This window comes from Epinephelus lanceolatus, chromosome 15, assembly GCF_041903045.1.
Source record: "Epinephelus lanceolatus isolate andai-2023 chromosome 15, ASM4190304v1, whole genome shotgun sequence".
Lineage (NCBI taxonomy): Eukaryota > Metazoa > Chordata > Actinopteri > Perciformes > Serranidae > Epinephelus > Epinephelus lanceolatus.
The window spans coordinates 6,823,032-6,849,143 of NC_135748.1; the positions used below are offsets into that span (position 1 = coordinate 6,823,032).

The window sequence follows — 26,112 nt, forward strand, 5'->3', positions numbered from 1 at the left end:
TACATAATGTGAACAACCCATGTAGCTATCAGCTGTGTGCTCAAGATCAGACTGTAATTACTTTGCTGTTTTCCTACTTTTGTACTTGAGTAATACAACAACTAATGTATTATTACGCCAAAAACCTACAAAGCAGCAGGAAAGTACAGCCTGCACTGAGCTGCCATGTCATGTCTACGGAAGGCCATTTGACTTTGGTCACTGGGTCCTCCTTTGAGGCTCCAAAACTGAAACGAGGTAAGAGTGTGTGCCTTAAAGCAGTTTGATGCACCTCATGATGGTGTTGGTACATGTTTGGCCAATTAAAAATGCAGGTTTACTTAAACACTTTAAGTGTGTTTGATCCATTAAAGCAATGAGTACTACTTCTATACTGTGGTTGGGGGCGGGGTGTGACAGACAATATATTGCCTAATAAGTAGAGTGATGGGGTAAGTGAAATCCAGTCGCTCAATATGAAGGAGTTTATCAGTGATTTATTTCCAAAAGTGTCGTACGGGTGAGCAGTGTCAGATTGAGTGGATGTAATCTGCTAAGGTGTTAGAGGGGCACAGCTTGAATTAAATAATTAAATAATTAAATAAAATCTGAAAGACCCATTCACAACAATTTGTGTGAACTCTTTTCTATCCATCCAATTGCATGTCCTTCTCTTTTAACCTTTTTTATCCATTGAAGGTCAAATAAGAAGAATATTTTAAACTGATATTAGAGATGATGAACTGCAATGTGGTACTTAAAGCAGTGTTTGAATTCCCTTGTGTCATTTCTCTTAAAATGCCCTTAGTCTGTGTGCTGTCTTTGTGGCCCTTTACCTTGTCTGGCAGGTTAATGATGGGCTCTGTTTCGCCTGGTGACCCGTTGTGACCCAGCAAGGCCTGCAGGAAGTAGCGGCTGCTAGCGGCAAGGACGGCCCTGTGTGCGCGTACCTCCCTACCCTCCACCAACACGGTCACGTCGCACAGGATGCCCTGCCGCCGCTGCTCCTCCAGGCTCAACAGCACGTTGGCACAATGGACCTTGGATTCATACACGTATACAGGCGCTGCCGCCTCACTGCCCCTCTCCTCGCCTGCCGACATCACTCTCTCTAGCACCCTGGGCAGAAGAAAGAAAGAAAGAAAGAAAGAAAGAAAGAAAGAACATGTCAGGTACATGTGTACAGTGTTTGCATTTGAATACGAAGGCTACCTTTTCATTGTGTCCAGTCTCTACAGAGGCTATGAAAACTCAAGGACTGAAAGGCTAAGTACAGAAGTACTTTAATAATGGCTGTTCCATAAAAAATGCAGATAAGTTGGCTGCTAAACTGAATGCAGTTGAGAACCTTTGTGAATTTGTTGCAAACGAAAATAAAGAGTCCACAAATATTTGCAGTATTAGTGTGTAAGATCTGCACTAAGCAAGACTCCTGATAGTCCCTTACCAGCTAACAATGATACACATGAGCAAAAATAATGAGTGCATTGGGGAAAATGGTGAAATATGAACGGACCCTCTGGGGGAAGATCTGATGGAGAGACAAACAAGAGTATAAATTTGTAATGTTTATGATTTCAGGTTGATATTTAGAGAATATCAAGCCAATCGCCAGAATAATGTTGGCATCGTGCATTTCTGCAGACATCGGATAGGTTACGTTTGTACGGTATTATAGTCCCTGGGTCTTCAACAGGGGGTCTGTGACCTCTAGGGGGTCCTGAGAGTTACTGCAGAATTATTGCTTTGTTATTGTTTTTTTTTTCTTTTCAGAAATAAAAACATGTTTGTGTCATGGATGGATTTGGGTTCACAGTGCAACTCACTTTTCATATGTATATGTAATAAAGGGTCTCTGCTCTGACCCTCTTTCAGCTAAGGGGTCCCTGGTCTGAAGACCACTGAAAACCCCTGATGTAGTGGATATGTTCAAGCTTTATGTTTAAACAATGCTATGGTTAATGTACAGTTAGGTTTAGGTATAAAAAACAGTTTCTTATGGTTAATTATGTTTTGGCTTAGAGTACCCTGTTTTGGGGGCCATGTCTCTAAAATCCCGGCAAAAACCCAGCATTGTCTTGGTAAAAAACAGCCACTTTTCGTGGCACTATCCCTGATGGAATAACAGTGACAGGTCCCTAAAAAATAGCTCATATACTATGTCACTTACAAAACACTGATATGATACATATGAAACATGCAAATGTTACTTTTCCATGGTTTGTTTAGTAAATTGGACAAGCAATGGTTTCACTGTCTCAGTGTGCAGATCTTTCTGACAGAGTCCAAGACATTTGAACAGCAGAGGGTATTTATCTATTCACTGCAGGGTTATTGTACTGAAATATAACGTACTGTAAAATATGTGTATCTATCTATATGTATATATCTAGAAATAGATATTTAAGTAGTAGCTCTCTTTATAAAGCAGCCTTCCATATTGATAGCAGGCAGCTCTGTCTATTGTGTTTTATTTCAATGCTGTAGTACATAAAGCCCCAACACAGACAGCTGAGCATGCAGTCTGTCTGTCTCATCAGCCCTGGGCTGTGTGTGTGTGTGTGTGTGTGTCAGCAGGCAAAGAGGGGGCTGCTTTCTGCTGACTCATGGCTTCTGAATAGGCAGAGCCCTGCACTGGGGGCTTGCTGAAGTAGTGTTCTGGCTTTTTTCCCTGTTGCCCACGGGCCAATCATCTCAACATTGTAGATCATCTCGTGCCTTCCCTCAGGAACACTTCAGGCTCAGACCATTCTCTACTGCTTTTCATGATGCCTGCACATTGTTATCTACCACTATTTATCCTCTGCATTACACATTCATGTGCCTGCTGTAAGTGAAAACAAAAGAAAAAGGGAGAGGCAATGCCATCTACTGTATCCCTTCTTCTCGTTAGCGTTACTGTATTGCACTTTACTTACGTTAGCTGTAAAGAGCCACTATCTGTGGGTGACCCACTACCCTTTTTGTTTGTTTGTTTTGAGCCATAATCAGGCACAAGATTACACATCCAACACTTCTTTGCATAACAGTTGAATCTCATATAATTGTATAGTTATGTAAATAACCATCAGGCACTCTTAACTAGATCCTGATGGTTACCTGAGAAAGTTCCCCAAAAACAATGAGGATTTATAAAGGGCTGGGATTACCTATTACCTTTTAGTGGAATTTTATGAGGTTGATATGACCATATAATTTGTAATCGATTTACAAAATTCTGTTGTGTGAATTTTGATTTCAATACTAATTACAAACTTAACAAAATGTATTTATATTTCTGTAGTTTCAGACACATCTCAAAACCTTCATCAGTGTGCCTATTAAAAACCCAATAGCCAGAATAAATCTTGGCTTTCTGCAAATCGCAGATATGTTATATTTGTATGTTTTATCTGTAGCAGATATGTTGAAACTTTACATTTCTTTATGTTGATTTTTTTTTATCTAATGCTGTAATAATTTTGTTGTCAACATGTGATTAGAAAAAAAATGACCAAAGACCAAATGTTTCCCCTTCTGTTCCTGAGATATGACATTGAGAAATGGCCAGAAAAGTGTTTTATGCAGAACATTATGATGTCACAGTGAAGTTGACCTTTGACCTTTTGGATATAAAATGTCATCACTTCATTATTTTATCCTATTAGATATTTGTGTAATTGTGTAATAATTAGCACATGAATTCCTGAGTTATGGCCAAAATCATGTTTTGTGAGGTCACTGTGACCAGATTTTAATCAAGTGGATATTTGTGTCAAATTTGAAGAAATTCCCTGAGGAAGGTTCTTGAGATATTGCATTCATGACATTAAGATGGGTGCAAGGTCATGGTGACCTTGACCTTTGACCACCAAAATCTAATCCATTCATTGTTGAGTCTAAGTGGACATTTGTGCCAGATTTGAGGAAATTCCCTCAAGCTGTTCTTGAGATACTGCATTCAAAAGAATGGGAACACAGGGAACCATCATGTTTTGGTTGAAAATGCCCAGTTTGGTCACCACAAACACGAGTGGAAATGCGTCTAGATCTCCGTCCCTCCTCCTGATGAGAAACTCGCCTCCTATACATGTAATGTGAGCTACATCACTTCAGAAATGTTGATATGATGCCTATGAAATGTACAGATGTAACGTAATCATGGTTTGCAGTAACATACAATGTCTCAATCTGACAATGAAAGCCATTACAGTGTGTTCACACCGGGTGCGAGGCGAATTTTTCACGCGATAAGATTACATACAAAGTCAATGTAAAGACGCGAATAGACGCGAATTTGTGCCGGCGGCGCGAATGACGTGAATGGAGCAAACATGCGAAATTCACGTCGTTCGCCTCTTCGCGCAAGTTCAAAATATTGAACTCGAGCGAAATATTCGCTTGTCGGGGCAGCCTATCAGCGTTGAGATTTTCCTGTCATCACCGTCGTCACCGTTGTCACCGACGTCACTGACGTGCTGCTGCCATTGTAGTAAACAACATCCATTCAGGCGACATGTGACTTGCCGGATACAGTGAATATTTATTGATTTTCACATGCAAAAAACTCACCGGAGAAAGATGGATATTTATTTTGGTGCTAATATTCAATGCAGGCTCCACTTCACCGACGACGACTGGGATGCTCGCCCTCACTGCAGGTGTCTGGGTTATGGAGAATGCAGGTAGCCTTCACTTACTTCTCTGCCACATCTGGATGGACCTCAATAGTCAACAACTGCCCCGTGTTGTTCCGAAAATGGAGGACAAGCTTATAATAGCTGTTTGTGGCCACCCTGAGCGTTATGACGTTACGTAAGCTTCGGACCAAGAAAGACCTGGCGTGGAGGAAAGTGAGTGAGGAGGTCGGTCTGCCTGGTAAGTTTTGAAAATTGATTCCAACTATCGGCTGTACATTTCTATTGACAAAGTTAGCACTAGCATTAGCCCCAGCTAGTACAACCGTTGTAGCTTGCTTTCCGGCCGGCATACTTGTCTCATTTACTAGCGGTGTGAACACACTGTTGCTCGCGCGAATGACTCACGTGAATGTCGCGAGTAAAAGCAAATATTCCAGCGGTCAAACTCGCGCAAGTAGAGCGAGGCGAATATTTTACTCGCACCCGGTGTGAACACACTGTTAGATGTGAACTTAAGAAAAATATTAAGGAAGTTGACCTGCTTAAACTTTTTGAACATGTTCTTGTTAAAAAAAATGTTTTGCACTGAAATAAATGCAAAAAAATGACAGTTATTTGCACTAAACATGAATAATAATAATAATTATAATTATTATGGCCCAACATTCGCAGAAAATCTGGCAGTGTAAAAGAGGCTTATGATTCTTTAAACCCCCTGTTACCCAAGTAAAGTTGGCGAAGGTGTGGGGACAGTGCTGCTCACTATATACATATATTATTCCCTTCTATCACTGCACAGTAGGGCTGCCACTAACGATTATTTTCATTGTTGACTAGTCTGTCGATTATTTCTTTGATTAGTCGACTAATCATTTAATCGAAAAATGTTTTAAAATGTTGAAAAATGACGGTCTGTCTCGCCCAAACCCCAAAATTATGTCATCTAATGTCTTGTTTCATACTCACGCCAAAGGGTTTTAGTTCACTGTCATGAGAAAGTGTGTAAAGCTGCCAATATCTGAACGTAAAAAGCTGCAGTAAGAGTATTTTGGGGTACTTTTATAGTACTTTTCTATGAAAAATGACTCAAACCAATTAGTCGACTACTAAAATAGTCACCGATTATTTTAATAGTCGATTAGTCATCGATTAGTCGACTAATCGTGGCAGCCCTACTGCACAGCAATCAATACTGTATTGACATAAGCCAAACTATGGAGATTACACTTCAGTGCACACTGTCACTGGGGCAAGGGCTAGATATACCTCTGCTACTGTCTCACCAATCTGCTGAGTACCTCTCTTTAGAATTCTAAGTAGCAGCGCTTGAACAGATAAAGTGTCTGAAACCAATTGCACCACAAATAGGAAAATGGAAGGAGGTGATTAAGGAAATGTACACGACAGAAATGATAAGCAGTAAGATAAGAGACTCAGTTCATTTATCTTAATTGATGAATTAAGATTGTGAGATTCCGGGGTTCACACAGAGGTCTTATAGTCAAGATTCTTTCACTGTTAATGAAGGTGGAGAGGAAGAGGGCACAACATACAAGGAGTATAAATCTGAACCTTTTCTTCAGCCAAACATCAGTTGTTTGTTGTTGTTGTTTTTTTATTTATGTTTCCCACATTATACTTACTTGTTTATGTGTTTCATGCATAAGGTCTTAAAATATGGGTTTTGTATGCAGTGGTGGGGGGAGGAGATGGGAGGGTAAAGACAATGAATGAGGTGATTTTCTTTGTAAATTAATATTATAATGAGTAAGTATAAAACACACATATGATAATTTTATATGATATCTTACCTTCATATTTCAAATCATAGCATATATCACTGTCCAAAAAATATTATTATAACACTGTGATTAATATCTTTAGGTTTAGTCACTAAATACACATTTGGTGGCTATAAAATTGCTTGAAAACCAGCAAGTCAGCTCATATACTACTCACTTTAGAAATGCTGACATGATATGTATGAAATGTGCTTAACGTTCTTTGTTTGCAAAGACATATGACGCCAACATTTTCTTCTGGCGACTGGGTTGCTTGCTCCTGAACCTTGATTTCTAAAGATTCTAAAAATGAGAGATACCACTTTAAAATCATCGAGGGTGAAATGAATGTATTAAAATCATTAAAATAATATGTTCTATTTCCAGTTGAACTTCAAACACACTGTGAGCAGTAATACTTGAGATGTGAGCGCCAGCAGTAGCTCTGCAGTCAGTATTGACTAAAACAAAATACAGACATTATTTTGAGAAGTTGCATAAACATTTCCCACATTCCATTTCTCCCCATTTCTCACTTTGAATTAGCCTAGTCTTTGACATTAAAGCTATGCTTCTCCGTGTTTTTCTTTCCCCCCTCCCAACCACGCTGGGTAAATTGTTCAGAGACAGTTGAGGGGCTTTGGTAAACAAGATGTTGCCAGTGGTTTCATCATCTTGTCTGGGCTGTGCTTTAATACATGTGAGGAGAGGTTGGGATGTTTCAGCAGCAGACAGAGCTGACAGGCAGCTAACTGATATCCATAATCCCCAAACTGTAAAATTACAAGTGAAGAGGAGGAGGGAGGAGAGGAGAAATACAGAGAAGTTTTTCAGAGTGTAACAGGGCTGCAGTGAAGAACTGTAGTACTGAACTGAAATACAGTATGAGACACCATATCATTTCTTTTATGTTTATCCAGTTATATACGATAAGAGAAACAGATACAAAAGCTTGGGACCAGATATGCAAGTGTTGTAGAGTCAAAAACATATTAATACTGTATGCAACCTAAAGGGCACAGCGGGAGTGTCTCTGTATATGAGAATGTCTTATTATGAATGATGAAATATTGACTTGCTCCACTGTAAAGCACAGGCAGGTGTGCTGAACACAGAGCTACCTAAATCCTGTTACTGTCTGTGCAAAAGCTATTGTATTGTTTCTCAACTAGGGTTGCAACAAACGATTATTTTTATTATTGATTGATCTGACGATGATTTTCGTGATTAATGGCTTAATCGCTTTATCTATAAAATGCACAAAAAATGTAAACAAAAAAAAAAAAAAGGTTCATCATAATTTCCAAGGGCCCAAAGTGACATCTTCAAATTGCATATTCAAAATTGATTCTTTTATACCACCAACAGTCCAAAACCCTTTGATATTTTTGCCTGAACTGACTGACTGACTGAAAAGATGAATCTACTATCAAAATAGTTGGCAATTATTTTCTTTTGATCGAGCAGCAGTATATTTAAGTAGGGTTATCTCTCACATATTATTTTCCCCACCCTCACTTTATTCTGCAGGGTAACAGAAATCAGAAATTGAGCATAGCGTTATTTCAAGGAGGCCACAATGTAGGACTCAGCTAACATCGCAGCTACATCAGTTGATCTCAAGCAGCCAAATCAACTGATGGATCAGCTGACTGATGGAAGGGACTCAGCTGACAGATCACGATTCCTTTCTATGCAACCAATTGGTAAACCTCATTCAGGGCGCCATATTTAAACTGCTCTGGCCTGCCTACTGGTGCTACTTCCTCTGCAAGCTGCTTTGCAATCTGCCTCCACCCCAGCTCCTCCTTTTCATGCTGTGTCTGACTTATCAGTGTCATTTCTGGTGGGTCTTTGCTGCTGCTTTCCCCGTGCTCTGCTTTAGGCTTTCCATGTAGGCCCATGGAGGGGCAGAGAGATGTGCTCTCTCTGCCTCAGACATTCCTTGGTTGGCATGTGGAAGGGCAGAAAGGTGTGCCCTCTCCACCTTAGGCTTTTTGCATAGGCCTAGGAAAAGCAGAGAGGCCCCAAACAGAGCCATACCACCAAATGTATTACTGCAAACGGAAATAAAGTTTTCTTTGACTAAAGTGGTTCTGGCTGAACTAAAATTAAGTTGTGTGTGTGTCGTCTTACATTAAGGTATAATCACAGTGCATATTCACTTTGTCTCTCCACAATTCAATGGATTTCCACTCAACACACAAATTCAAAAATGCTGTTTCGTTTCAGTGTGGTTTTCATTGGACTCCAGCTGACTCACAATTTAGAGTTCAAACTTGTTCAGCTTTGATAATAGACGTCCTGAAAGTGAAGAAGGTATTATTACAACACTCCCACGACACTGCTACAACACTCACTGCCTGTGATGGACACACCTGTTACTCAGTCCACAGTGACCCGATCCTCAATTCTTCCATGGTCAATAAATATGTTACCATGACATTTAGAGCTTTGTTTCTATACAACTTGTATGTGTCAATAAATCTCTAATTAACCCCTCCCCCTTGTGTTTCCAAGTGGTATTATTGTTGGCACTGTTGTCTCAAGGACAACAGGATCGCTTTCTGTTTTGCTCAGAGTCTAGCAGCCACCACAATTTCCACAATTACATCAGTTGTTCCACAGTCTGCTATTTCAGTTACCAAAGTTAGTAATTGCAAAGACGTTACACTGACGTTGACTGGTGATAGCTACCGATAGCTACCATGGAAAGCCATTGTGCTATCGTCTTCCTGTTTTGGTTACACAAGGGTTCATACACTTCCTTTGTGCCATAAATTGAGCCCTCATTTTCCAGGTGGACAGAATTGCATCGTGAAAGTGAGGCACATTGGGAACCAATCTAAATTCCAATGAAGTAAATACTCTATAGCCATTATATTGTGCTATCAACATTTACTCATTATGATAAGTTAAAGCTACAGTTTGTAACTTTTATAAAACTTTTTTTCATATTTGCTTAAACGGTCATATTCATACCCCAAATCTCACTCCATCAAATGTTTTCAGAAACATATGAAATGTACTGTTTAGCTGTAAAATGAGAACGTTTGTGACCTGGCAGCTATGCTGGAAACAGTCAAGCTGAGTCAAAACACCACCTACGGGCTGGAGCAAACTTTCTCATTTGAATTAAGGAATTTTCATTCTGTTCCTGAACGTTGCTTGTGAGATCAGTGCTCCCTGTGCATCAGCACCACCAGTTGGGCCTAACAGATCATGGTCCCCCTATGAAATAATGGATATTTCAGAATGTCCACTTACCCAGTCAGAAGAGTCGGGTTGATGGTTAAAAATGGATAGACTTATACACAGACCTGTACACAACACAGAGCAGGCTCTTGAATTATTTGTTTGCAACATCTAAATACAGCTCTCAAAATCACAATCAACAGGCAAAACCCCAGTGAAGCAGAGCAGCAGGGGTTTCCTCCTGTCCAAGCGGTACTGCCAGTATTTCCCATAATGCAGCTCAGCACTTTTCCCTCATCAGCCACTTGCTCTGTTAGCCTACATTCACCCCGGCACTACCATCAATCAAACACATACATCTAAGGCCATTCAAACCCCTGAGACAGCCCGATACGAGCAAAGGTAGCCACAGGCAAACACACACACACACACACACACACACACACACACGGTGCAGCCCAGCAGGCGGAGTAGAAACATCCAGGAGTGAATTATTCATCACAGGAACAGCAGAGCCCAAGACCAGGCAGGGACCTTCCCCCAGAGCTGCTGCTGCTGCTACACACAAATATTAATTAACAAACACTAATAATTCACCAATTCCACTGTGTGTGTGTGTGTGTGTGTGTGCGCGCGTGTGTGCGTGCGTGCATGCGTGTGTGTGTGTGCAGATGCAGTCCAATGTACTGCTATGGCCTACTTTCCTCCACCCTTTTCCTGCTTCCTCCCCTGCCCTGATTATGTCTTATTTTCATTTGATGGTGTCTGTGGGGTACAGCACTTATAGGGAGAGTGTGTGTGTGAGTGTGAGTGTATGTGTGTGTGTGAGCATGCGCCCGCACATTTAGGAGATAAATAAAGAATGGCGAGTTCAGTGACAACATCTGATGACATCTGTTTGCTAAAAGAAGCCCTGCCCAGTTTGAATCATTTAGGATAAATGATTTTATGAAAATGTTTTACAAATATTTCTGATCCTGCATTCAGAAAAACAAAATGCAGTCAGTGTAAATCAAACTTAATTAAAAGTGATTTGAATTGAATTGAATTGAATGTCTGGGATGACCCCATAGATGCAAAGCCCACCATAACATTTTCACTGGCCTCCTTGCACTTTCTACTGTTTACTAAACTTGTTTTCTGGCATTTCTTACGTTGGACGTGACACACCAGTAAAAAAGTGTGTGACCCAAATAATGTGACACATGGTGAAGCTGAGGGATGTTAGACAGCTATTAACTCTTATCATCAGCTCTGCTTTCCATACGGACGGTCGCACAGACATGAGCTGACACAGAATCGTGAGAAAGACACGTTTGGATCTTTTATATTTTGTGCAAGTTTCTCCTCACAGCAAACAGGTATTCTTCCAAACTGGGGGGCAGTGTATCAAAATCTCAAATCTACAGCATGGTTTCATAGAAGAATTGTATTTGTATTTTTAATTTGCACAGAAAAAAACTAAAGAGCTGAAAACTTCAGATCTGTGTGGAGCCACAAGTAGACTGTAACCTTCCTCACATTAATGCATTAAAGTAAATGTCAAATATTTCCATCATGTTTTCAACTTGGTCTCCCATTGTGTTTGTCTTCTTCTGCAGTGGTTTATGGGCACACAACTGGAGAATTAGAACCACCAGCTGTTCATGTTGATGTGTCCAGCTCCTAACATTTTCACCACAGAAGTAGATGTCGATGAAGATTCTCAGTCATTCAGGTCATGGTAATCGTAAGTGCTATATCCTAGGCAACTGGACTTGCTTGCGTGTCTTGAAGACGTTTCGCCTCTCATCCAAGAAGGTTCTTCAGACTCACATGGTTGCCAGGTGGGTCAACGACTCACACTGTGACTTTAACGACTCTGAAACTAAGAGATCACATGACCCCTACAACTTTGCAAGGGTTCCCACCCACACCGGGGCTGCGTCTGAAAGACCAAGTAGTATGGATTGTAGTAGACCGCTCTGCCAGCGGATGGAGTGTTTTCCCACCAATCTTTTAGTATGTCCGAATGGACTGAACTTGTTTAGTAGGTAGGAGTAGTATCTAGTGGTAGTACGTAGTAGTAGTATACAGTATGCCAGTGGGCCTTTCGGACGCAGCCCGGGTTTATAGTCTGCAACTTCGTACCAGTCATTTGGAACTGAAGAAGCTTCTTGGATGAGAGTCAAAACGTCTTCATGAAACGCAAGCAAGTCCAGTTGCCTACGATATAGCACTTACGACAGAAGTAGATATAAACATGCATGCCTTTTTTGTAGATTTTCTTCTGAAAATCAAAAAATTTGTGCTACATTTGGATTGAAACTTGGCTAAGAACACAACACATTCTTACTCTGACCTTGTCACATGTCAATGTTTTGTCATGGACTTTCCACGTCGAGATATGACATGCAAGGTACCCTGTGGGTGCATTGGTTGATGACGTTCTGGGACACCGTGTCATCTTCTGCATGCCACATGCATTGTCTGTTTTCAAAATACACTACCATTTTCACAGGAAATACACAGTTTGTATACTTTCAAATTAAAGCGTTTGTTTGGGTTTAGAAAAAGAACAGGGTTTGGCTTTACAATCCTATGGGAGCAAACACCGGCCTCCCAGGTGAAAGTCGGGGGTTGTCAGACCCATCCACCACCCCTCCCGCTTGCCCTACTCTGACTTCCGCCACCTCAATTTTCATTGCTGTCCTGCCACATTTCCCCCTGACCCCACCAGCCATTGTTAAACAATAACAACAACTGTCTGGCACTGGAAGTCACTGACCAAGCACCGGTTGTTGACGACTTTGGAGTGAGTACAGGTTGAACAACATCATTAACATGCTGGTGTTGAGCAGGCCTCTTAACCATGTTTACTTTGTTCATCATTTTGATGATGATAATCACAGGCTCATTTAAGTTATCACATCATAACTTTAATGAATATCTATACTAATTATGTCAATTTTGGTTAATTTTGCTTTCAGCAGCCTGACATCCACTAACTGGTAAATTACTGGATAATTTTTAAGAAAAACACGCAGAACAACGTGAAATACAAGAGGACTTTTCAATTCATCTGGCACTCTACTGACTAAGTGAACTTCAGCACCACATTTCATAGCACTATCCATCTAGGGGTGGTGAAATTTTAATGTTTTGTGATGTCCTCTCTTTTATTTTATTATCTGTTGGCTTTGGTGACAAACAGCTGGCTAGTCACATTAACATGCAGAGTGCCCACTGCCCACCCTCTTGTCTCCACTAGTTAGCTAACGTTAGCATTGGCCACTCTGCACTACACAACACCTGGGTTGGGTGGGAGCCAGCTAGTGGTGCCACTCATTCTCCAGTTAACGCTGGTAAGTCCATCCTGGTGGCGGGACAACATTGCTGCAGAAATCCTCTGGTCTCCCCACAGGTGGTCTGTGAGATGGTAGTTATTTTGAGATGCAAAATCCCTAAGTATTGTTAACTATGTTAGCACCAATAGCTGTGCTGACACTATTAATGGTGCTAACAGAGCCAACAGTAATAACATAATCAACAATGCAAAAGGGGGTTTGTAGCTCGAAACTAGGCCACTTATTCACTGGCACAAGCTGGGGGAAGACCAGAAGGGGGGGCACAACAGCCCCTTTTCTACCAACATTTCCAGGAACTTTCATTACCAGGAATTTATTTACCTGGGTAGAAGAATTCCTGGTAATATGTGTGGTTTGCGTTTCCACCACGCGTCAAAGTTCTGGAAAGTTTATTCAAATCAGGCTCATGACGTAGATGATTAGGCGTGTGCCCTGTATTTGACTCCACCAACTTGGCTGGTTACATGCTGGTGTGGGGAGAGGAGGGGCTGTTTGTCTCAGCCAGCAGCTAAGTTTAAAAGTATTTTACCCATTTTAAATTAAGTGTCAGACTAAGTTAGTGTACACACAGACAGCTGTCATTTGAACTTACAAGTAACAATCTGCTATTTCAGCCAAACTAGCATGCTGTCCTTGTGTAAGACATACGTTAGTGTCGGTGGATGAGAGACTGTGAACAGAGCATATTGAATATCGCTGTCTACATGTTTACATGTTCATGCTTGCTGAACACATGTATTGATAAATTACTGGCTTCTTACTCGCTAAGGTTTAATGTCACTTACAGTAACGAGTGTAGCTGCCGTCAACTCGAGTCATTTTCGAGTTATCTTCACTTCGTTTCCACCGGGGCCGCTCAGCTGTTAACCGGTTACTGTGTCGTGTAGGCGTGTGTGTGTGTGTATGAGATCAGCACCAGCACAAAAGAACCAATACTGTTAGCGCTTATCAATACTACAGCCCCGGGTTTCGGTGCCCATCTTTAATCAAAACATGAACGAAGTGTAGCTTGTAGAATGAAATAAAGTTTCAAAGTTTGCAGCGGCCAGGAAGTGCGTAACGCTGCAAGTGTGTGTTCCACTAATCAGCGTTCTTCAGCAAACAGCCCTGCCCGTAAAGAATTCCGGGTAATCTGAAAAGTCCTACCCCTCTTATTTCAAGGTAAGTCTGGGGTTGAGGGAAGCTTTTTTACCCAGGTAATTTCGGCTTTTCAAAATCCTGGGTAAATGATAAAAGTTCCTGCGGTGGAAAAGGGGCTAATGTTTCCCCAGCAACGCTATTGGCTCGGGATAGCTTTAATAGCAGTAATCGCTGAATGAGCGGCTAGCTAGTTCCCACCAGACCCGGGCATCCGGGTAAACTAAAGAGTAGCAAAATTAACCTACAGTAACTGGTCAAAAATATCTGTACCAAAATTCATGGCCATCCATCCAGTAGTTGTTGAGATATTTTACTCAAAACCAACACTTCAAGCTCATGTTGGTATGAGAGAAAAAAGTCAGAGGATCACCAAAGTCAGTAACATTCACTATGTGGCAGCCATTAATGTCTGTACAAAATTGTATGGCAATCCATCAAGTGGTTGTTGAGATATTTCATTCTGGACCAAGGTGGTGGATTGACTACAGCCACCATGTTAGCATGGCTTGAAAAAGATCATGATTTGCCAAATAAGGTGCTGATGACGCTGATGCCCAAGCTCCAAGCAAATATATAACCTCCATTATCTAATCAAGAAATCTGAACTTAAAAGCAAATCATACTGGGTGCACAGAAAGATGCCTTCTTGCATGTCACTGCTTAGATCATCTGATCAAACTCCTGCAAACACATAAAGGTGAAACTTTATCTCAGGAAGAAATGTCCTCAGAACAATTCACAGCTAAAGATAGCACTCAGTCCTCACTACATTACCAGGGCCCTCCCTCGGGAGTTCCTGAGTTCCGGAAATATACAGCCATGACATCAGCGTCTCCCATTCAACAATGAGCCTTTGTTGAGAAAGCAGCTCTGGGGAAGCTCTCACTTGCACTGTGGTCATTGAGATCCTGATAAATGACCTCTGAGGTCATTGCCAACAGTGTTTGCTCAACCCTCAGCCTCCTGCAGCCCTGTATAACTCATCTTGCCATTGTCAAGTGGAATTGGATTTAGTGCAAATGAAACCCCTTCATCCCTCAGGCATGTAGCCAGCTCTCCTGACATACTGCTCATATGTCAGAGGACTGCTGTAGATGTGTGTGAAGGGCAAGCGGCCTGCTGTAGCAGTGAGGGATTATGAGGAGTAAATGGACTATAGCACTGGGAAAATGGCGCGTGGAACATTTATGGAGCAAAGACATATGTGTTGGTATGAGCAGGCAGGGATGAGGGCAATATCTGCATGTGTGTGTGTGAGAGAGAGAGTGTGTGTGTTAAACCAGGGATTAAGTTACAATCTATAGATGCTGAATAGCTGACTTAGGTACTTTGGCTCTCATGCCTTCTCACTCTCCATCAATACCTTCACCTTTTATCCTGCACACACACACACACACACACACACACACACAAACACACAAACACACAAGTGTTGCAGACTGCACATGGGTCAAGCAGCACTAATGCAGAGCACTCACCACTCTAATCTGCTTCCATCAGGAGACCATTTGTAACCCTGAGAAGAGCACTCTCAATACTTAGATGTTCAGGAAAAAGCATACTAAGACATTTTACTGCTTTCAACTCTCTTGCCAGACATGAATACTGACACAGTATGATTCTGCAAAACTCAGGATTTCATTCAAGGTCTGCATTTGTTTTTTACGTCTGGAGCCAACCTTTTGTAACTCTCTATAATATCTCTGCATGGCAGCTACAGTATGGTTCAGGCTGGGAAAAATGGTGATCGTGGCAAATAAACTATGGCTAGTTATGGTTAGGGTTAGAGAGCTAAATCATTGAACACAGCTACAATTAGAACAGTAGAAGCTTGAATTGGAGATGTAAAATGAGATGGATACTTACAACAAACTAACAAGTTATCGCAAATTCCTTTAAATGCCATTAATTTTTGACATGTGATTAACGCACGTATGTTCTGTAATTATGACCCTCGGCCCACCCTGTAGTTTGGGAAGTCAGGAAGTGATGGAGCAGTAATGTTATGGATGGCAATTTTATGTGCATGCAGCACCTTTGAAGGTTATTCTGGACAGTATTTGTCAACGCTTTGGATTGTTGCAATAATAATAAATATACATTTGAAAGTATTTTTGTCCACTCCTATGTTGACAAAAGTATTAAAGATTTAAAAATGGCCCTTTAAGGTACATTTAGAGCAGATAAAAAATGTGTGATTAATTTACAATTAATCATGAGTTAACTATGGACAATCATGCAATTGACTGCATTAAATATTGTAATCAATTGACAGCACTTTCTGCCTCAGTTCTTTTTAGTGATGTCACATCTTCCCAGATATCAGCAATTAGTAGGGATGTCAAGTTTTGTTGCCCCGGATCCCAAGCTGAGTGATTTACTATTGAGAATCCGCTGTTAAAGAGTCCTGATCCAATAATTTTATTTCCTAAATAACACAGCTGCTCAGGGCACTGTTATAGTACTTCAAAGTTGTTAAACTATTCCAATGTACCAATTGTAGGCCTATGTGCTTGACGATTGAACAGCTCTGCAATGCATTAAGCAAAAAAAAAACTTTAAGGAAGCTTGGATGCAGGGATTTTCTTTTTTTCACTTTTTACAAAGTAAAGTATAAAGTAACAAACCCTCCTTTTAATCTTTTTGGCCTTGTCACTGTCTCGGGGGAATTTCTTTGTCCCTTAAAGAGTATTCTCCAGCGTTTGTTGCTTCGGTGCAGCCTTTGCCACCTGAATCAGCTGTGTTCAGCTAAGTTTACTTTCTTCGTCTGGACTTCTTTTGCTCAGACTAATTAGGAAATAGCTCATAGGGTTTTATGCTCTTGGGGTTTTTATTGATCTTGCAGTGGCATGGTGAGTGTGGTTATTGTTGGCAGTTTCTTGAGCTGAGCTAAAATGAAATGAGTTCTCACAACTTCGGTAAATAGCAAAATAACCAATCTCACTCTGTATTTGGCTTTCGTTTATGGTGTGTAGTATTTCCCTGCAGAGGGGGCTCAGCCCCTGCTCTGCAGAGTGGAGGAGGGACAGGCAGTAGAGAGTTGGGGAGCTGATGAAAGCTTTGTGAGTAAAAAAAACAACAAAAAAACAGCTGACGTAAAATAAAGTATTAGATCAGGCTCTGTATAGCTCAATATAGCTGATCCCGATCAGTTAAAAGGTCAATAGCAATCTTTGAGATCGGGTTGAGACATACCTAGCAATTAGCTGGCAATCAAAATTCAAAATCAATTTACAATTTCATTAATAGGTTTATTTCATTTCATTAATGTAACGTTACTAATAATGTGCAAAAAATGCTTTTTGAAGTCTATGAATCTTAATGTCCATCCATGTTCCGAAAACTAAGCCATTGCCCACAAACAGGCCTCTGAGGAAGAAAAGACCAAACAATATCTTCCATTAATAAATAAATAAATAATAATAATAATAATAATGACAATTTATACATAGAACGTATAAGACATAGGGTGGCCTATACAGAGACTTCTAAAATGAGTAGCAAGGCAGATACCCATCTGTGTGTAATACACATGAAATGACCATGACCTCTTCACACCACATTGGCAAATAGATGGTAAATGGACTTGCATTTATATAGCGCCTTTCTAGTCTTCTAACCACTCAGAGTGCTTTAACACAACATGCCACATTCACCACACATCTCACACATACTCACACTGGTGGCCAAGGCTGCTATAAAAGGTTCACCTACTCATCAGTTAGACACAAGCACTTAAACACACACAGCCATCAGGAGCAATTTGGGATTCAGTATCTTGCCCAAGGGCTCTTTGACATATGACTGGAGAAGCTGTGGATTGGACCGCCAATCTTCCAACTGATGGATGACCAGCTGTACCTCCTGAGCCACAGCCTACCCACAGGGTGGTGGGATGTAATGTGCTAAAATTGTGTGCCTGAAAAAGCAATGGAAAGTCAATTAGGTTCTGTTTTTGTTGTGGACACTCAAATTCCCTGGATGTCAAGCAATATGTTTTATAAAAAGCAGGAAAGTTTGTGAAGGGTAGTAGGGAGAAGAGGTGAATGTGTCAAACAAACACAGGACTTTCACCCAAGCAACGCAGTATCACTCTGAAGTTGTCAAAAACTGGCACTTGATAGGTGACTTCCGGCATCAGACACCACCCAAAAAAGCTGTCCTTTCACATCGATATAAAACGTGGCCAGCCACCGTTATTACTTAGCGGTGCATGGTGGCATCAGGGGAAAAGCAGCGGGAAACAACGAAAGTTAAGGTGGTGGAAGTCCAAGTAGGACAGGCAGGAGGGGTTGTGGATGGGTTCAGCAACCACCAACTTTCACCCGGAAGGCTTCTCGTGAGATTGTAAAGCCAAACCCTTTTTTTTTCAGTGTGTTTGTTGGCAAAACATAACTATGTATGTTTCTTATAGAAGGAAAAAAACTTCAATTTGCAGTTATATACCGATATAGTGCGTTTATTTTGAAAGAGATGGTATGCAAACTGTACATTTCCTGTCAAAATGGAAGTGTATTTTGAAAACAGACAATGCATAAAACAGGCTGATGACCCAGTTGACTCTTGTTTGTGTCCTGTGTGAACCAACACTCAACTGAGATTTTTTCTACTACCTACTACCACCTACTTATGCACTTCACCTAACAACGCCACATTACGTGACATTTTGTTACATTATGACATATTTACATCCCGTACTAATGCTAACCAATCGTTGTTGTTTTTTTCTGAACCTAACTGAACTGCAGCCTTTCACAGTATGACCACGTTTACAACTACAGCCATTTGTAACTTAACCGTTAGTGACTTTTCTTTGGAATTATTTTGTAGTGCCAGAACGTTATTTTAACTAATTATGTGGCACTACCATGTAATTAAGAAATTGTGGTCATTTCACACCCAAAACACATTAAAAATGGCTTAATAGCGACAATTTCAACTACAAATACAGCACTGGGCTTCATTTTAACTCACAGGACAGTCAAAACACTTGTCTTTTGCTGGACATGTTTCCCCCCAAAATACAACATACTAATGTTATTAGCACAGGCCTATGGCATTTTTCTTGTATAAATTAGCCTGGCTGCTAGGCGAGAATTCCTCTACTCATATGAAGCCAGGAATGACAGCAACATTTAAGAGAGGTAACGTTACAAAAAGTCGGCTCCATTACAACTCACAAGCTTCAACGACAAAACAACTGCCTTAAACTTTTCCAAACAAATACAACATGCTTAGGATATTAGCACAGGTCTATGGCATTTTACATTGTATAAATTATCCTAGTGACTAGCAGAGATTTCCTCCACTCATATAAGGCCAGGATCAATCACAATTTATTGCTTCTTTTCTGTGAAATTAAAGTAAATAAAGGCTTCATTTCCACTGAGGGAAATGGTTTTCAGCTTACAACAATAGACAGGAGGTCTGCATCACCACAACGTGCAGTTACATTTCTGAGAAGGTGCACATCAGGCTACGTTGTAGGTTACAGCCGAGCCTATGCTGTAAGTACAGTGTCAATTTAGTGCAGTACAAATCCCACTTAACAGTGACACCCATGCTAACATTATGTGCTTATGATACTCAACTTTGCGAATCTTCGCCTTCTTCTTCTTTTGCGGCAGTTGGTTGGTTGGTTTGCAGACCACGGGTAACGAGAAGACGATGAAAAAAAGAATGGCCGAGAAGATGCGGTGAGGATACACTACATTACACTACTTAGTTAAAGTGCCCCATGATTGAGTCGATCTTTTCGTGGAACAATTCAATCGTTTGTTAAATTTTGTACCTGACACCATGGCAGGTAGGTTAATAAAATCCGCTTCTGGCCAAATTCACCTGCATTTGACAGGCGTTAATATCCAGCCATGGATAGAACTGTTGGTACTCAGTGTTTGGACAGAACAGATTCTCTGACTGAGCTTGGATGCTGTAATAAGGTGACTGCTGTTTGATATGAAGATTGTCCTATTCTGTTTCAGCTGTGGAACATAACAAACAGGTAGTAATGGAATACAGGCAGATCAAAGGTTCCTACAACAATTGAACTACAATTATCTGTTAACCAAAGTGTGCCATAACTGGCAAAATTCCATGCATTTAAGAGTGTTGACACATTCTGCAGTATATTCCTTTACTTATGTACCAACCTGCTAAAATGAACCATACTCGCTGTCTCATAAGTTTTATTTCTTTTGTTAACTCAGTAAAAAACAAAACAAAAGGCTAAAGGCCAGCATGTACTCTGCTGCAGAAAAAAAATCTCATTCTCTTTTGGTTAGCTTGTGAAAAAGCAGCGCTGCTGGCTACAGACTGTGAGGTGAGAACACAATTCCTGGCTGAACTAGTTAAATTGTTCATATACCAGGCATCACTGAACAATTGTGCTGCTGGTCTAAAGGCCCTCAATTGTCTGTGATGCCTTGTACCGTCTCCATTTCCCTTTTCTCTTGGTTCACTGCCTTTGTTTCCATCTCACTGCTAACATCTGCTAGTTAACTCTTAATGGAGCAGTTTGAGGCTTGACTTCTAAGTTGACTTAGTGACTTTGCTACTTTCAGTTTGTCCAAAATACATTTATCTCATTAGCTTCACATGCTCACATGTAGAATGTACATTAACATACAAAATTGCTATAGGTATACGTGGTGTCATGTTCAGCTGTGTTTTTTAAAGGCAATATAGTCCAACTGTTATAAAATAATCAGTAACGGCCCCAACTTGTCTTTTTATTGATGGAGACAATACCAGATAAATGAATCCTCTATATTTGTCACAATTATCTTCTGTGAATCTAAATCAATTAACAGATTCCAAAAACTAATTTTTGAACATAGTTAATAACATCATCTTGATGGAACAAAACCGAACATAGCTCGCTTTTGTCTTTATTGAATCAAGAATGACCTTGCTACCTTAGAAGTAGGGTACCTTATTAAAATGAATGAATGTTTTTTGTTCTTTTCAATATTTTGTATAAAGGGATGTAACAAGACTTTTAAACTTCACACTCTTCTATTTCTCTGCAGATTCCTGCGGTTGAGTTATCTTTGAGGTGATTATCATTGTCATTACAATATTTTCTTCCTGGACCAAAGGTAGATGTTCACAGGGCAGTTACCATGGAGAGGAACAGTGGTGAGCACTATTACAGGGAATGGGGAACTCTAATGTCTGGTGGCTGTCAGAGCCAGTCAACAGTGCATGTTGTAAACTGCTTTCTGCTTCCTTTTCACATTAACAAGCATCAATCATTCAATCAAACAAAGATCACCATGCTGCACACAGCACTGTAAATATACAATATCAGTAATAATATGTTTGTATCTGGTGCAAGGCCAAATGTGTCACATTAAAACTGCAATAAATGAATCATTTTGAGAAGGTGCATAAGCTCTCAGTTGCCAAATGAGTCATAAAGGCAGGGATGTTGAGCCGAGGATTATTTCATCTCCTTCACAAGGCAACATAGTGTAGGCGTGAAAATGAAAGTACACATGTGGGCTGCTAGACGCCCACAAAGTTTCCATAGAGGAAAACTGACAAGATTAACATCACCTTTATGAAATACAGTGATTTCTTTCAGTGCTTTGAATCTTTTGCATTGCAGGAAAACCAAAAGCAGCATTATGCTGGATATTATACCTCAGTGTAACACGCAACATGGACTCTGTCACACTACGGAAGAAGAAAAGAAGCTTCAATGACTCAGACGTTGATCTCATCCATATGCTCAAGGCTGCCCTGGATACTAGTTTCCCATGCTCCTCTGCAGTATGTTGTGTTGGTATATTATCACTCTCCTCACATCTTCTGTTGTCATCCTGAACATTGTGGTGACGCCACTGCCCTAATTAACCCAAAAACCATTGAGGAGTCATTCCTTGTCCAGTGGATTTGATTTCACCTGTCTGACAGGTACTGATGTAGCAGAGGAGGACTTTCCATCCCCAGGGAGCTCCTCCATGGTCATCTGTGTTTCCTTACACTTCTGTTCCCTCCTTTCAGCTGGGAGGCTGGTCTGACATCACTTTGCCCTAGGCTGCCGGGGAAGCGTAAATTGGATCAGGCATGTCAGGTTTCAAGGAAAGTGATGCTGGTTTTGCTGCAAGAATCACGCTCGGGATGGGAGCGTTGAAGAAATTTAAATTCACTACAGTGGGAAGGCAGCCAAATCAAACAGAAATGAAGAGGCAGGATCAAAACAAAAGAAGCAATGCTAACCCCTCAGTGTTTACTATGGGCTTTATTCATAATACAGCCTGCAGCTTTATAGCAATTAGGAACAAGTTTTTTCATCCAAATACCTAACTGAAGACAAGCTTTTCTCTTAAACTAAAATTTGGCAGCTGTTCTGTAGCTACTTTGGTGATACCTTCTTTCAGCAGAAACCAAGACAAAATCATAAAGCTGCACTTTCAAGGGGCATCATTTATAACCTGTGTGCACACAAAATAAAAGGTTGTGAAAGATGTATATGCCAACCTCCAGAAAACCCAACCAGAGAAGCTGGGATTTATAAAAACTAAATGTGTACACTTGTACAGAAACTCTGAACGCAGCACCCACAGTTCGGTTCTGGTTTTAGGTACCTGTGTTGCATGCATGGATTGTATAATGTAATGGTCATAGCTACTGTGATGCCACCCACTGGTTTGTAGACTCCAATATAAAAGACTCACGTTTGGCATTTTGGCCATCACCATCATGTATTTTTGAAGCCAGAAGTGACAAAGTTAAGACGAGAGGGTGGAGCCAACCCTAACGCTAGCTGTTAACTTGTAGAGCACGATGCATTTACAGCTATGGTTAACTGTGATACTGCTGGCTTTAAATGGTGAAAAACACACTTAAAACAATAAAACAAAATGTAGGGACCTGCCTATGGGAAAAACTTAATCTCTTTTTTTGTTGGCCACGACATTACAATTAACTTCCATGAACTAAAAACATGCTGAAATAGAGACAGCTACGCTACGCCTTTACTCCATGAATCTGGGGATACGTTACCCAACCAACTAGGGGAGTAACAATACATGTATTCGTATTGAACCCTTTAGTACGCATTAAGAACTGGATGATATGTTGAACTATCTATTACACTTGGAAAATAAAATATACAGCTTAAACTGTGTTTAATATAATGTTTTCAGTGCCCCTGTGCTCAACAAAGCAGCCCACAAGACCAAACAGGCAACATGCTGTCTGGCTGTATTCGGCATCTGACTTCTGGCTGGGGCAGACCAGTTTCATTTGGTCTGCCCCCAATTTGATTTGGGCGGAGGAGGCGAATTTCCGTTTCCGACTTCTGTTTATATATATGTAAATATGCTGAACCATTGTGATGGATTCAGAGTTTGCAGTGATGACAATTATGTTCCACCTTGTTAGTTCACCGCACGGTGCGTTTAACCTGGCAACAACTGCAGCCAGCTCAAATGTGATTGGTCAATATCACGCAGACTACAAACAGCCTACAACTGGAAACCAGGGCTCTTCTGCTCTTCTTCCGGAGGCAAGATCTCCGGGGTTTGCCTACAGACTACATTCACTGAATGTAGAGTCTGTATATAGAAACTAGGTGTTTGGAGCCACTGGTTTCACTGTGAATTATAAGGTTGAAGAACAAGCCGCCGCACAGCTACAGATTATCTTCAGCAGCTAACCCAGTAGCACAGTTACTGTACATATCCAACCATCAACCGAAGTACAAGCCGCTGCGCAACGACAGACTCTTGTCAGCAGCCAAGCCAGCAGCACACACTTGGTTGCACTGCACAAACCCCCTGAACCAGGGAGTGAGAGAGAGGAATTTTCTCTGGCATTTCTACTTTGTTGCTTGACCAAAAACGTACTGAACCATGACAACACTGTTTTGAATCGAACCGAACCCTGAACTTAGTGTACCGTTATACCCGTGCAACCAATGTTGTTGCCATGGTAGTGACTTGTCAACATACATCACCAACGTGTCACTGAAAGCAGCCCACCCTTAATGATGCATAACTTTAAGCCTTAATATCATTTAAATGGGTGAGTTATCGAAAAAATCTCCCTATGGAGATTTATGTCCGCTTTGAGCTCAAGTGGCCATTTGATGAACTGCAGTTTTTGTCACTTCTGCCTTGTCTTCATTTTTAAGTCTCAGAGGTTGCCTCTTGGTCACATGTTTTTCCCCTCTCTGTCTACCTCTTATACCGTCCTATCTAATGAAGACATACATTCTCAAAACTATGCATAAATACGAGGCAAAACTGAGCACACACAAAAGGTATTTTAGCCCCACCGCCCCCAGAGCTTACTTGGTAAAGCGTCGCCCCATGTATTAAGGCTGTGTCCTTGCTGCAGTGGCAAAGGGTTGATTCCAATCTGCATGGGGCCCTTTGCTGTGTTTTGTCCGCTCTCTCTTCTCCCCCTTTCCTATCACTCATCTGTGCTATCAATAAAGAAGGCCAAAAACATCGTCTCAAAAGAAGGAGGTGTTTTATCTTTGGAGAGTTCTGTTTACACACCTCTGCCAGCTAAAGCCACACTGTAATAAAAATATCCCTGTGCTTTCTCAATTCTAGTTGCAACCACAGCAAGCTGCTAAATACTTTAGTGTAACAAAAAAAAGAAAAGAAAACACCTGATAAATGATTCATGACGATACTGATTTATTTCGCTATGCTTTATAATGATTTACTTCAGTGCCACCACCCTCTGGCCAAATGTGTGCTCTACAGGCTTCAGCTCCCCTCCAAGCCTTCAAAGAAGTAACCTGGCACAGACACTGAATGGACGGAAGTCATTACACCATGAAAAAGAACGGCTCTGCGAGAAGTAAACGCTGCCAGGCTGTATCTGGCCTCTACTCTTTCTCCCACACGCAGATCAAATGAGCCTCAATTAAACGAAGCTTTCAAAAGTATACTGCTAATTATTGTCACTATCCGGCTCTGTGTGACGACGAGACACCCAGAGAGACATATGTATACCAGTCTGCGCAGTTTGGTGAGTGTTAATTGGACATGATGAAGCTAATTAGCAGAAACCCTAAAGACCCTCAGCAGCGAGCTCTAAGTGTCAAACAGGAATGACTAACATGGTGCTTAGTGCAATTAACACTTCTGCTGCTGGGACTCAAGATATTAGAAAAACGGGAAAGGACAGAAGTGATGCCCCACACTTCAAAGCAAACAAATGTATTTTAACCTTGAAACTGCTACTAACAAACTGATGAAATATGTGGTACTGTTTTCATCATTGGTGTGTTTTAAATTGACATTGTCAGAGCAAAGGGCCTGAAGGAGGTTCTTGTAACACTGACTGAGACAGGAAGGAGCCTAAGGGCAAGTGCACACTACAAGATTTTTGCCATGATTTGCAAGTCTAAGACAAATTTCTTTGATCTGAGACTAAAACCCTCAAGTCTGCACAGAATCTGTGTTCATGTCCATCAGGACAGGTCGCTAGTTTCAAATATGCTCCATATTCATGGAGCCAAAAACTGGATGTGCTTGTAGTTGGGGCATTTTGGAAATGAGCCTGAGATCAGAAAAGAGCACAGTCCGATGAGAGTACACAGGACACAAACACACACACGCCAGATCAAATGATGACTTAATAAGGAATCATACAAAGAAAGTCATGGGGAATGAAAAGGAGATGGAGTGACAGTTTACTGGTGGGAGCCTGCTAGCAACCACTAGCAACGCCATCCCTGACCCATCCCTGTGAAAACATTTTACACTCTGTCTTCCCCCAGGTCACTCTGGTGAGTAAGCCCAACCAGTGCTTGGTCAGTGACTTTCAGCATCAGACACCACCAACAAAAAAACGTCAGCATGATGTCAGCATGAAATGCTGCTGGTCGCTGTGGCAGCATCAGGGGGAAACACGGCGGGACAACAATGAAAGTTAAGTAGGGTGGGCAGGAGGGGTGGTAGATGGGTCCAACAACCACTGAGATGTTGCCACGATGGGAATATAAACAATCATTTGGTGCCTTGGTGTTCAAAACTCCATCAAAGTGGAAAAATTACATATTTCATCTCCTCACTAGTAGCC

General features: G+C 41.1%; 1 protein-coding gene across 1 annotated transcript in view; it reads right to left on the minus strand.

The window, feature by feature from the left end:
• The window catches only part of LOC117266782 (BACH transcriptional regulator 2a), a 72,426-nt gene that overhangs the window by 25,659 nt on the left and 20,655 nt on the right, over positions 1-26,112 (minus strand). The window contains exon 2 of the mRNA XM_033642128.2: positions 816-1,098. Coding sequence (XP_033498019.1) covers positions 816-1,082 — 267 coding nt within the window. The 5' untranslated portion in view covers positions 1,083-1,098. The remainder of the gene's footprint in view (positions 1-815; positions 1,099-26,112) is intronic.